The sequence below is a fragment of the Jatropha curcas genome, chromosome 5, assembly GCF_041381405.1.
Source record: "Jatropha curcas cultivar XTBG-Jc1 chromosome 5, XTBG_Jcur_1.0, whole genome shotgun sequence".
NCBI lineage: Eukaryota > Viridiplantae > Streptophyta > Magnoliopsida > Malpighiales > Euphorbiaceae > Jatropha > Jatropha curcas.
The window spans coordinates 28,150,998-28,164,864 of record NC_143155.1 but is presented as its reverse complement, the minus strand read 5'-3'; the positions used below and the strand labels follow the sequence as shown (position 1 = coordinate 28,164,864).

Below are 13,867 nucleotides of genomic sequence, written 5' to 3'. Positions count from 1 at the left end.
TTTATCTCATTAGCTTTGGAGATCATGCAGGCACATGCTAATAGGCCCCACAGTTACCTTTCTTCTCCTTAACATAATTGTAATTTCACTACACACGTATAATACACACAAGATGATCAAAAGACAAATGGAAAAAAATATACACACAACTGTTTGTTTAAAACAGGGTGGAATATGGTAATTTTAAGTGGGAGAAAAAGATGATGATAATTTGATCTGAAAAAAGAAAACAGTAACATGCATCATTTTCTCACAGTAAAACACAAGAAGAAACAGAGTAAGGGAAAGGACAACAAATGAAGTAATGAAGGAACGGTAAGCCCTACCAAAGAGAATTTACACAGTTAAAGAGGGTAGGCCAAGCATAAACCCTATCCTCCGTACTAAAAAGGGCACCTTGTAAGGTCGGCAAAGCATAAAATAGCCAACATATGAGACGAAAATCTATAATATCTTTGCCTACCTTGGGGCTTGGATGAATTTGCTATTGAAACTAATGAAAAGTTTCAGAGTGGGACAAGCACTAAGCAATTTTCAAAAGCAAAAGATAAATAGTAGACAATAAAGAGGAATCATAGCCTGGAAAGAGCAATAAAGTTGAGCATGAGCTTAGTAAAGCATTACAGACATGTACGTACGTGTGGCAAAAGCATTATTAAGAGACCCCAAATGATGCTTGCTTTTCAATCAAGTTAAAATATCTGGAACGAAGACATTTCTGTCCATGAACTGTGTGATGTCACTGAACTTTGCAAATAACGAAATTTCAAGTCATTTAAGGCAATATCCAGCTTAACATCAGATCCTTATCACCAAATAAATGTACAATGAAATCAAAGGACAGAATTAAATGCTCGAACTATTAACAAACCATTTTCTCAAAGAAGGAAAACAAGAGACAAATGCTTAAAACATTACAGTATGTCATGGAAAAGAACAAAGATAGCTATGTTGATATATCTGTTTAGGGAATAGGAAAATTAACCATGTTTGATAGACAGAGGAACCCAAAAGCAATAATTTTCTAACCAGTTTCGTGATGGTTTTGAATTTTTTTTTTTATTGCTTATTTAATCACAGAGTGTTAGAACTTTACTCAATAACCTAACTTCAATTTGGATACAACTAAAGATCATATTGCCAACTTTCATCACCATAGCCCCTATGTAGTCTATACTAGATGCATTAAGCCTAAAAAGCCCATCATGGCATGTTCGGATCAGTTTATGGTAGATAAATAGTGCAAGAAACTTAGAATTTTAACATCTGCCATAGGAGTTCGCATTAACCTTTTGATGGTAAAGAGTTTTCATTCAAACGGGGTGTCATGAAAAAGAAAATAGAGCACTTGCAGTCGTTCATGAAGATATTGTGCACTTGCACCCCGGTCATTTTGCATCAAGTATCATATTCTTTGCTGATCCTTCATTCCTCCTGAGCCACTTGACGACATCCTTTCCCATGTATGTTGTTGCTTCATCAACTGCTGCTCCTAGCCACTTGGATCTTTCGATGAAGTCTACTGGCTCGAGCTAGTTCCAATATTTGTTCCACAGAATACTTCCCCCAAACACTTGGACTTTTGTCATGCTGTGTTATAAGTTCACATATTTTTGCCCATCCATTATGAAACTTGAGAGAAAATTGAGAAATTTTAAATTCCGTGAATTTAGATTTAAGGATTTTTTCTGCAGTACGCTGAGTAGCATCCACTGTTAAAATCCCAATGCGAAAACAGAATCTGCCCTCTGCATCTTTTTCAGTAGCAACAACAATTGATTGACAATTAAAGCATGACGCTATACTCTGGGTTACCACATCTCCAGATAACTTTGGTGTTTCAAAAGGTCCTAAAGTTAATTGGATGAACCTCCTTATTCTTCTGTCTATTTTTGACACTTTCTTAATTTCAGCTGACGTCTTCGTTGGTGCATTTGTCATTGGTATGGTTATGTTTCGAGTCCAGTCTCCACTCTTCCCACCTGTTTTATGCTCAAGCCGTACATCTGCTATTTGGATTTCCTTAGAAGCAGCCTTGCACATATCATACACTGTTAGGCCAGCAGTAGTCACGGCTGTCAATGCTTCCATTTCAACACCTGTTTTCCCCGTACATGCAGCCTCCCCTTCAATTACCACACTGTAATTATCTGGATTCAGCATTAGATCTACGCGAACATGAGTTAGGGCAATATTGTGACAGAGTGGGATGAGGCTGCTAGTGTGCTTTGCTCCATTTATACCAGCTATTTTGGCCACAGTAAGAACATCTCCTTTAGCCATTCGGTTAGCTAAAACCATATCAAAAACCTCCTTGCCCAGAATTACCTTACAACTGGCAATGGCAGTTCTCTTACTATTTTCTTTGGGAGACACATCCACCATTTGTGCTTCTCCTCTACTACCAATATGGGTCAACCCAAGTGCATTATGATTCATTCTCTGAATTGCAGATTGGGATTCAACCAAATTATTATTTCTAATAGAACTAACAGGCCCTTGAGTGAACTGTGGTTCTTGTGGCATATAATCTTTTTTGGTAGAACCAGAAATTCCACCAGAAGGAGGTTGACCAAAGACAGATTCCATTTCCTACAACAATGATCAGTATTGCATATGAAAACAAAGAACATGTTGAACAATTAATCCAGTGATTCTCTTAAAGAACTAACAAAACAAATTTTTTTTTAAAAAAAAGATAGAATGATCTCTTTTCATGGTTATCCATTAAACAAGATTTCAACACATCACATGGTTATCCATTAAAAGAACGACAAGATGCTTGTTTACAACTCAGGTTATAACAGTATCTTACCTTATTCAGCTCCGTAATAGAGCTAGCTAGATCATGAGTATATTTGGCAGAAAGAAACTTTCTTGAGCAAGGTAGTACAATTGCAGCTCGCCGAAGAAACATTGTAGATAGAATCCAATGTGATTTCTGTGTCTGCCAAGGAATGAGGGAAATGTCATATCTATTCCTAAGATTAGTCAACTATTTGTAACAAAATTCCCTGAAAAAATATTTGCAACCCAACTAATAGCGGGTGAAGGTACAAGTAAGCTGAAGGTGATGGGGAAGCGTCTTGTTCAGGCATTTTATCGAACATGTAGTGTTTGCTAAGTGAATAACAACAATATGCTTAAAAACAAACAATCTAGCATAAAAACTAAAACTAAAATTACAGCTCTGCGACGCACCTTCAAGGAACGATCGGAGATTATTGATGCAACTTCTTATCGTCGGCGTTAAAATTTAATGCAGCAGAGCCGCTTCACAGAATTCGGTGGGGATGAACAGAAGGCAGCGTGTTAATTTAAAATACGGTCTTATGTATTGCTGTGATAAAACAAACGACGTCGTACGAAGGCGCTCCTTTAATTTATTAATTAAAGGATAATATCTAGGATCAGAACTCTATGGTTCGACTTATTCCTTTCGTTGCGACATTAATCTGATCTGGAGTGTAAAAGCATTTAGAGTGGCTAGCCTTTATTATTCTTTTTAGACATTAATCTGATTAAAAATACCAAAAAGAAAAAAAAGAAAAGAAAAGCAAAGCAAATATAGTAGTCTTGAATCAGCGATACATATGATCTGCCAAACGTGGCCTAGCCGATGCAATTAAAGGCTGGGCTTTAGGCATAGTCATGCCATAGACCTCAGTGGTATCGATATCTTCATATCTTAGCCCATTTGGTGGAGCCCAATCAAAAGCATGAAAGAGCCGTGCCAAAGCCATCAGCACCAATGTCACCCCAAGTGGAGCCCCAGGGCACTTCCTTTTCCCAGCGCTAAACGGCAGTATCTTGAAATCAGCTCCATGGCTTATCTCCACTCGGCTTCCGTCGGCCAACCAATGCCTCTCGGGCCGAAATTCATCCACATCGGTCCACACTTGGGTATTTCGGCCCAGTCCATGAGTATTTATGAAGATACGGGTTCCAGCGGGAATATGGTAGCCGTTGATAGTGGTAGCGCGCAGGGACTCATGAGGGATTAGGAAGGGCCCCGCTGGATGCATGCGGAAGGTTTCGCGTACAACACAGCGTAAGTAGTTAAGGTGTGCTAAGTCTGATTCTGTGACCATTCTATTGGGGCCCACGACACTATCGAGCTCCTCTTGTATCTTGCGAAGGACACGTGGATGCTTGATCACCTCTGCCATTGCCCATTCGTTTGTTACTGCTGAAGTATCCGTTGCAGCAGCTATCATATCCTGATGATGACGATGGTCGCATTTTGATTTAGTAGGAGAAAGTACAGAACTTGAAAAATTAGAAAAAAGAAATTGAGAGAGAATTACCTGAATAAGAGCTTTGATCTCCACATCATCCATATGCTCTTTCCCATCCTTGCCTGGCAATGATAATAAAACATCAACAAAGTCCATTTCTCCTTCTCCAACTTGATTCTTTACCTTCTTGTGCTCTTCAATAATCTTGGAATGAAAATCATCCACTCTCTTCTCCACTTCCTTCATTTTATTCTCACACCCATAAGGATCAATCAACCTCCAGAATGGCAAATAATCACCCAAGTATATTAAACCTAAAAGCCGAAACAACTCATGGGTTACATGCATAAACTCCATAGCCTCTTGACGACCCGCCGTTTCAACTCCAAAGTATTGCTTTCCTAACAACATTCTTGTCACGTTGTTCATGGAAAATGCGCCTAGTACTTCCCTCAAGTTCACAGCCTTTCCGCATTGGGCCTGAGCCCAAACATAACGTACTAAATGTTGGGCTTCATCGATACGATGCTTTGCGAAAGACTCGAGCCTCTTTGTTGTTAGTAAATGCTCCATACAAATTCTCCTCATTCGCTTCCAATTTGGGCCCAATGGAGCCAATGCTACATCTCCACAGTCGTATGCGAGATGGACGGCGGCGAGAGTCCGTGGCCGGGAGGCGAATATGTCGTCTTGACGGAGTAGTATTTCGCGTATGATTTCAGGATCATTGGTGGTTATTGCATCAACGCTGCCGAGACGGAGGTAGACGAGGGGCCCATATTTGTTGCACAATGAAGCTAGGTCCCTATGAGGTAGCGGGCCTAATTGAAGAAGGTTGCCGAATATTGGCAATCTTGATGGGCCTGGAGGAAGCCTTTTGGATTTTTGGTTTCGCCATCGGAAGAGGTTAGCAATTATAGCTATGCAAATGAGGATTGAAGAGACAGTAAGGAATTCCATGACATGGGTCTTGATTTACTGAGGTAAACCGATTTTGGCTTGAATGCTTCTTTTAAAAATATTTTTTTAATGTAAAAGAAGATATTTGTACGAGAATGAGAGAGTCAAATTTTGAGTTCAACGTCCAAAAATGTTGCTTATATGGAAAATAATAAGTGATTTAAATATTGTCCACAATCTTTAAACGTAAAAGTAATTTGTAATTGTAATTTTTTTATAGTGAGACATCCAGTTTGTGTGATGCAAAATGGTTGATAGAACACAGAATTTGCATGATTCCCCAACTAAAGAGTGCACGTGATAATCAGGCAAAGAACCCGCACGCGCTTCCAACAAAATTGAAATATGTAATAAAAAGCACTAATACAATTATCCAAATGGTTCCATGGTCTAGTGGTCAGGCTATTGGGCTCTGAATTCAGTAATTCGAGTTTAAATTCGGTGGAACTTTTGTTCTGTTCTTTAATGACAAACTGTTTCTTTCTATCCTTAAAAGATGATAAATATTTTAATGTAAGAAAATGTTATTTTCTTATCTGGCTATGATAATTATATTTTTCCCTAAAAATATATCAATATTGATTTTTATATAACATGATATATTAAAAATTTTGAATTGCATCGAAATTAAAAAAAAAAATCGAAAAAAAAAAATTAAATGTTTCGGTTCAGTACAGTTTGGTTACGGAACTCGGATTTGGTTCGGACATTTTTGGACCGTGCAAAGGCGGGATTGAATCCCTAATTAACTTCACCCAAAACGAACTCTTAGCTCTCTCTCTCAATGGAATCGGAAATTCAACTGAAAATCGAGGAAACAGTACTCGATATACTCAAAAACGCTGACATGGACGACATGACCGAGTTCAAGGTCCGAGTAACTACATCGGAGAGACTCGGTATCGACCTATCTGATATCCAGCGCAAGAGATTTATCAGGGGTGTGGTTGAGTCCTTTTTGCTCTCTACAATGGAGGTAAGTGGCGAGGAGGGTAAAGAGGCCGACACAAACTTCCGAGAGGAGAACCAAGGAATGGCGCGAAAGGAACATGAGACAATACCGAAGAAGGAGTTTGACAGTGATGGAAATCGCATTATTTGTAAGGTAAAAAACCGTAATCTCCAGATTTTAGCGTCCTCTTGGTTTTTACTATTAATATGTCGTTCTGTTTCAGCAACTTCAAGTTGTTGGTGGATTGAACAGTTGAATAAATTTTAAATTTTTATCATTTGGCTTGATATGAAGCTTTCATTTTTTTTTTTTCTTCGAGCTAGTAGATAAATCGACTTTAGTGAAAAGTGAAAACTAGAGCAGGAAGAATTGTGAGCTTCAGCGCTTTGATTCCTTTTCTTTTGTATATTTTCTCACCAGTAAACAGAGAAAGGTTTCTCTAGTATGAGTTACCCTTATTGATGTTGCCATTTGGGACTGATGTAATAGAACTCTGTCTCTTTTGTTTTGTAATTTGTGGTTAGGGCAATTATTAAAATGAGAATCACACAAGTGTAAATTTTTTTTTAATATAAATTTCCCGTTATTGGATGTTCATCTGTGCAGGTGCCAGTAGATAATAAGATTTTCTATTTCCTTTCTTTTCCTCTTTTCTTCTTTATCTTTGATTTTTAGTAAATCCATTTTGATTTAGCTATCAAATAGAAGGAATGTGGTGATTCAAGACTTCAAAGGGAAATCTTTCATATCGATCAGGGAGTTTTATCATAAAGATGGAAGGCAGCATCCTTCTAATAAAGGTGATGAGACATGCACCTCTAGACCTCTGTGCATTAATTTAGCTCTCAGAAATCCATTGGTATGATCAAAGTTCTTGGTTAATGAATGTCTTTCCACGTGATTCTGGCTGTTGATAAATAACCTGATTAGCCTAGGCAGAGTTACTGTTCCCGCTAGAAAGTTTTTACAATTGATGATTTTCCATATAGGAACAAGGGAATTGGTGCAGTCAGGTTTTGCCTGCCATTTCTAATTTCCTTAATGCTGTTGCTGATATTAGCTTACGTTTTCATTTAATCCCCCTATCTCTCTCTCCATATATATATATATATATATATATATATATCTTTCCTCCACATAAGCATGCAAACAGGTAGCGAAAATCCTTTGCTGCAATCATATTTTTGTTTTGCAAGCCCCTCTGCTTTTATGTGCCATTCTAATTGCAACAAGTTTTGGCAACTGATGCTGGTTTAAGCATGCTTCTTGGTTCTGTTGTAGATTTTGGATTGATTCCTTGCCTTTTCTATTCTTGACTCTTTTTGTGCTTTAAGTGTTACTAATCGGCATTTTTGCTGAAAACTTTTGTTGCTACTGCTATATTTTCAGGAATTTGCTTGACAGCTGAACAATGGTCAGTATTCAGGAAGAGTGTCCCTTTAATAGAAGATGCTATTGTAAAGATGCAATCAAAATTAAGGTGAGACTATTCTGATAATATTTGAATTTTGAAAAAAGTTGTGATTTAGCATGTTTGAAGCCTATAAAATTAACATAAAGAAGGCAAGCTGCATTACTTCATGAAACTAGGATTTTGAGGTTGTTTTAACCATAGATGATCACTCAATGTAAATGCAATACTTTTCTGATCATAGGTTGTCATACATTGCCTGCTTCCCTAAAGTATTACTTTTTAGTCAGAAAGCATATACCTGAATTCATTATTGACTTGGACAATTTGTTCCATGTATACTCTGCAGATCTGAATCTCATGATGAAAAAAATGATCAAATCTCTAATGTGGTGACGGCTTGTACTAGCGAAATTAATGGACGCGTATCTGATGTGGTGACTGTCTCTACTAATGAACTTAATGGACAAGCCTCTAATTTTGCGACAGCTTCTGCGCATCATGAACTGAATGGACAGTTCTCTAAATCAGTGACTAATTCTACTCATGAACTTAATGGCCAGGTTTCTGATTCTGGGATTGCTTCTTCTGTTCATGAACTTTTTCCTATTGAGATTAACCGTTTCGATGGGAAGAATTATCAGTGTTGGGCACCCCAGATGGAATTGTTCTTAAAGCAATTAAATATTGCATATGTGCTGACTAATCCATGCCCTAGTAGTGCTATGAAACCAGAAGCAAGTGCTGAAGGCATTGCTCAAGCCAAAGCCGTTGAGCAGAAGTGGCTTAATGATGACTATATGTGTCGCCGTAACATCTTGGCTTCTCTATCTGATGCTCTTTATTATCAGTATTCAAAGAATGCCAAGAGCGCTAAAGAACTATGGGAAGAGCTAAAATTAGTTTATCTTTATGAGGAGTTTGGGAAAAAGAGATCTCATGTTAAAAAGTACATTGAATTTCAGATGGTAGAAGAAAAACCAATTCTTGATCAAGTTCAAGAACTTAATAGCATTGCAGATTCGATTGTTGCTACCGGAATTTTCATTGATGAGAAATTTCATGTAAGTGCCATTATTTCCAAGCTTCCGCCGTCTTGGAAGGATTTTTGCATGAAGTTAATGTGTGAGGAGTATCTGCCTTTTTGGATGTTGATGGATCGTGTAAGGGTGGAGGATGAGTCTCGCAACCAAGACAAGCAAGCGGAGCCATCCAACTCTGCATGCTTTAATCATACCAAGAATCTAGGACCAAGGATGAAAGATATGAAGAAGCCAGGATTTAATGGCAGGAGACGAGAAACAGAGATGGACAACAAGGGATTGGTCTGCTACTCTTGTGGGAAGAAGGGGCATATCTCTAAACATTGTCGTAGTAAGAAGTTTGACAAGGAAGCTAATGAGAAACTTGACAAGGAGAATTCATCTGCACCTGCAGTTTCAGAAGGCAGGGCAGAACACTCTTGAGTAGTGAATTGATGTAGTTTATGGATCTTTTGCAGTACAGCAACCAGCAAGGAAATATGTATCTGTTGCATCACCGCTGAAGGGAAACATGGCCACAGATTAATCATTTTTGACTGATTGGATGAACACGCAGATGATAAAGTTATTTCAATTGACGCTGGGCTGGGCCACCTCCAATGGCGTGAGCTGCATGCGGGGAGACCCGCACGTACGGTTTTTAGGGGGATCTGGTCGAAGGACGCTGAATCGAAGGCAATTTATTGCAAGTCGATAAATGAGTGTCAGATAAATCAGATGCGCTGGCTAATGAGAAGTGAACCATCAGTTATCCAGCAAGAAACACTATTCATTATTTTTATTTATGCTTGGTATATATAATCGTTTCAATTTCCATATAAAATATAGAATTCAATTGAATCTTGCCAAATTTCGTGGAATTTAATTCAACCAAACAAGCTATTTTTTAACTAAGCAAATCTGAAAAGAGAGAGAGAGAGAGAGAGAGAGAGAGAGAGAGAGAGAGAGAGAGAGAGAGAGAGGTTAATTCTCTAATCAAACTTGAGGATTTGTAATCCTTTGATTCCCTCTTCGAGTTTAGAAGCTGAGCTTTCTGAATTTTTATTTTTTATTTTTTATTTTTTATACCTTTCTTTCATCAATAGGCAATAGCCATGACTGTATAGCTAAAATCCAAAAAAAAAAAAAAAAAAAGAAAAAAAAAAGTTTGAGCCAATGACTATACACTCGAAGAACCTCCAGCAAACTAGCTACCAGTGAAATTTACAAAGCTATAAATGCAGATAAATAATTTCCTGCCATCCAAAAAATGAAGGTGATGCAACAACTTCTCTTTACATTTAGCAATTTTTCTTCTTAGGCTTGCCCCATGAAGCAAGCTGAACCTTTGTCTTGTCCAACAATGACTGTTCTCTTCGCATATCCTCAGCAATAGTCAGATGTTCCCGTTTTAACATCTTGATCTTATATTCAATTTGAGTGTAGTTTGTAGGTAAATTACCTTTGCTAGAAATTACTGGGAATTTCACCTCTGCATCATTCCTAAAAGCAGATGTTGATAGTAAAGAAAAATATCAACGAGAAATAGAAAAACAAGATAAAAGAGCATTTAAAACAATTGAAATTGAAATCCAATTCAAAGAAAGAAAGAAAAAGAAAAAAAAAAAAGATGAACTCAATGGTCCATGCCTTAAAAGGAATTTAACTCAAGACTTGCCTATTGCCAAGAGCAAAGAAACCGTTTCCTCTTATCATCGCACCATCCAAAGATACGGCTCCATGAGTTATGCATGGGAGAGCAAGTAGCATTTCGGATCTGCTTCTATATACTTGAAGGTGAGAAAATATAGTATAAAGTAGTGTCTCTCTAAGGCCATGTCCATTGGCAGTGACAAGAAGCAGATTAGCGTTTTCCAGATTGACCATGTTAACAGCAAAACCAAGAAAACCGGTTGGACAAATCCCATCTGGTAGCCTTGGCATTTCAATAGAAAGCTTCCTTTGCGGATCATTAGCTATAAAACCGCCAGCATATGGCCTGTTAACAAGCTATAGTCAAACATCTATATATATGATTAAGTGCATAGATAAAGATAACAAAAATACGGAACAGGATTCTTGCCTCAAATGTTCAAGGCAAATGACGAGAAATCGGCCATTAATTTTCCTCCCAATTGAAGATCCTAGGCCATGTAGACCAATATTGCTGTTTATTTTGCCTTCCGCATCATATGTCTCTAAAGCCTTAACACCCTCAAATGTCTTACAGACTATTGCCAGCATTGTCTCCAAACCCAAGTACTCTGAGAGAAGCCTGGTTCAAAGTTACAAAAAGAAAAACAAATTACATGAAAAGTGAAGGTTCACTACTATTGGTGAGTTTTAGTTCACTAAGATGACTAGTGCAGTTGAAATTCTATCAGGACAATGAAGACATTCACAATTCTGGAAACCCCACAAATGGCTCTATGATAGCTTGTGCAATGTGCATAATTTCCTGCAGATTATCTCAATTCATCTTATCCATCATATATAATATGTGATGAAGGATAGTTATTACTTAATAGTGTATGCTTGCTGTCGAACATACTGAAGTTTTGGATTGAGATGTTTTTGACAAAACGAAGAGGGCCTCTCCTGCGATCAAATGAAAGAATAAAATTCAAGAGATTGAAAAGCTACTGACCTGTTTAGATTGTCATTATCAACACTGGCAAGAGTTGCCACAACACCTAACACATCCTTGGTCATTGGCAAATCTGAAAGCGCTATTGCATGATGAGATTTTAGTTGCCACCATATTGCAGCTGCTGTTATCTCTTGTTTTAGTATTTGTTTTGCTGTTTCTTCCTCACTTTGAAACCCCCCATTCTTTCTTGCTGCTTTAGGTGTATTTAGTGAATGATACTTCCCAAGACTCACTGAAAACCGTGTCAGCAGCCAAGTGACAGAATAATATCTATAACCATCACATCACATGCATTCAAATTGAAGAAATTACCACCATCACAGAAAAGGGAAAGGAACATACCTTGAAGATCAAGTATCGATTCATCTACAAGATTTGCCTGTGACTTCAAAAATTTTAGGTTATCTTCATGCCTTTTGATATCTTTCTTCAAGCTCTCAAAATCATCCTGAAAAGTTTACCATTAAAAATGAACTTATCAACAATCAATTCTTGCTCGCTGATTACTACTCAAATCATTGAACAAGCCAGTTCAAGGTCAGATTAAAGCAAATCAAAAGCTTCCAGAAATCTCAAAAAAATTATAGCCTCCATTTAGTAAGCAGGGTACTCCAATAACTTAATCTTTCCTTTGCAAATGACAAAATTTAGTGTAGTTAAGTTGGATTATATAATATTCAATTCATGGGAGTAAACTGAACATTTATGTTTGCACAAAATAGTACAGAACTCATTAGGACCAAAAAATATCTTACTCTCTATGTACATAAGGAATAAAATTAAGAAAACTATCAAAACGACAAATATATACATACACAACAATCTGCAATTCAAAGATACTTGTTATCGGATCAATGTATAAGGAATTGAATTCAAAGACTAAGCTTTAGCATACTCTAGAAAGCAGAAACGAAAGTGAAATACAATTTTCAAAAATGGGTTTTGTACAAAAGCAATCTGAACTTCTTTTACTAATTCTACATTTGAATAGCTTCAACTTGGGTGAAAATTAAAATATCTTGAAATTCAAATAGAGAATTGAGTTTGGCTTCTTTAAAAAAAATAAAATAAAATCAATAAGTAAAGTTTTCATTAGTGACATCAGAACCCTAAAAAATATTCTAAATAACAGAAATGAGAAGTGAAAAAAATATATATATAAAAAACCTGGAAGATGGGTCCAGACATGCTGTGATTGATGAAAATCAGAGACGCCTCTTTCACTGTCCGCTGCTTAGAGCCTTCTTGGATGAAGAGTTTTTTGGGGGGTTTCTGAGGGAAAGTTAGAAAAGATATTTTGGTAGAATATTTGAGAGGTTTAAAATTTTAAAACTCTTGAATTTTGTTTATAAAATATTATTTATATTTGGTGTGTGGGCCTACCCATATAAGCTCATTCATTGTTTTAGGTGCGTTAATTCTATGAACGTGTAAGATGGGACCCACTGCTTAAACAGTCTTATTTATGTTTTCATTAGCACGTCGATACACGCGCTAGTTAGACGTTGATGTTAATAATAATTTCTCTGTCAGTGAGAAAAATATGACTCCCATCGATTTTAATTCGATCGGATACATATTTAAGTCCTGAATCATCTTTTGATCTCTTAAATTTTATTTTTTTGACTTTATAATTATTTTAAATTTTATTTTTTATAATAATATTACACTTCTATATTAAAAGTGAATCAATTTTATGATATCATAAATATAGAAAAATGAAATTCACAGAAACACGCGAACTAAAAAATGAGGTTTAAAAAATCATAAGGTCAAAAAAAAAAAATCATAAAGTCATTTTTAAAAATATAAAAATTAGGAATGACTTTGTTAAAGGTCGAGAGTTTAATTATATATTTTCTTATTTTACTTTTGACAAGTCAAAAATATTTACCTAGTGAATTTTTATAGGATGACATGATGTAAATCATATTATCTAATTTTACCAAATTAAAAAATAATTTTGATTGTTAATATCTGACAATACTTATTAAAAATTGTAAAATTATTAAATTACAAAATAATGGTCTCGGATACTAGTATTTTGTAATACTTTTTAACAATTTATGAGAAATGGTTCTTTTTTATTTTTTAATTTTTTGGTAAAATAATAGCTGTACTTTATATATTTGCATGCATGGCGTTCCCTCCGCCTTAACCCAACAGCATTTGGCAAGGTAGGTCAAATTCTTAAGTATCGCGTACAACACAGGGGACCCAATTATTGTGGTACGCAACCAATCATACCTTCCATTGAAGAATCACATTGTATTTTTTGAAAAATATCTGCGATTAACACACACGTAGAACATTTTTTACTATTGTTATAACAAATCAAACCCAAATGAATTATATTAAAATTTTAAATATTTTTTAAAAAATATAATTAGTTAATAATAATACAAACGTTATAAACACTCGTATAAAAAATTAAATATGAAATTAATCTGTTTAAATATAACATTTAGAACATGTACCGTGCAGCGAGAGAGAGAGAGAGAGAGAGAGAGAGAGAGAGAGAGAGAGAGAGAGAGAGAGAGAGAGCGCCAGCCAGTGCCACAGCCCACAGGACCACGAGGTTTTGTTCTTATGTCTCATTCAACGACCCTCTAAAGTTTCATTCACACTTTGTTT

The 13,867-nt window shown here is 36.4% G+C and overlaps 4 protein-coding genes across 4 annotated transcripts; 1 reads left to right on the top strand and 3 right to left on the bottom strand.

Annotated features, from left to right (window-relative positions):
• Positions 1-1,251: 1,251 nt before the first annotated feature.
• Positions 1,252-3,422, bottom strand: CNX3 (cofactor of nitrate reductase and xanthine dehydrogenase 3). The gene is made up of 3 exons (XM_012227812.4): positions 3,202-3,422; positions 2,816-2,947; positions 1,252-2,592 (listed from the first exon to the last, which is right to left on the bottom strand). The coding sequence occupies exons 2-3, from the start codon at positions 2,915-2,917 to the stop codon at positions 1,480-1,482; spliced, it is 1,215 nt and encodes a 404-aa protein (XP_012083202.1). The 5' UTR covers positions 2,918-2,947; positions 3,202-3,422; the 3' UTR covers positions 1,252-1,479.
• A 39-nt stretch (positions 3,423-3,461) lies between these two features.
• On the bottom strand, positions 3,462-5,312 carry CYP703A2 (cytochrome P450, family 703, subfamily A, polypeptide 2). Its single transcript, XM_012227810.4, has 2 exons — positions 4,308-5,312; positions 3,462-4,220 (listed from the first exon to the last, which is right to left on the bottom strand). The coding sequence occupies exons 1-2, from the start codon at positions 5,196-5,198 to the stop codon at positions 3,582-3,584; spliced, it is 1,530 nt and encodes a 509-aa protein (XP_012083200.1). The 5' UTR covers positions 5,199-5,312; the 3' UTR covers positions 3,462-3,581.
• A 571-nt stretch (positions 5,313-5,883) lies between these two features.
• LOC105642839 (zinc knuckle (CCHC-type) family protein) lies at positions 5,884-9,454 on the top strand. The gene is made up of 4 exons (XM_012227809.4): positions 5,884-6,303; positions 6,845-6,950; positions 7,540-7,630; positions 7,911-9,454. Exons 1-4 carry the CDS (start codon positions 5,983-5,985, stop codon positions 9,025-9,027), a joined length of 1,635 nt encoding a protein of 544 aa, XP_012083199.1. The 5' UTR covers positions 5,884-5,982; the 3' UTR covers positions 9,028-9,454.
• Positions 9,455-9,766: 312 nt separating this feature from the next.
• Positions 9,767-12,555, bottom strand: LOC105642838 (protein DEFECTIVE IN MERISTEM SILENCING 3). Its single transcript, XM_012227808.4, has 6 exons — positions 12,401-12,555; positions 11,576-11,681; positions 11,231-11,465; positions 10,667-10,858; positions 10,262-10,582; positions 9,767-10,086 (listed from the first exon to the last, which is right to left on the bottom strand). The coding sequence occupies exons 1-6, from the start codon at positions 12,419-12,421 to the stop codon at positions 9,885-9,887; spliced, it is 1,077 nt and encodes a 358-aa protein (XP_012083198.1). The 5' UTR covers positions 12,422-12,555; the 3' UTR covers positions 9,767-9,884.
• Positions 12,556-13,867: the final 1,312 nt, after the last annotated feature.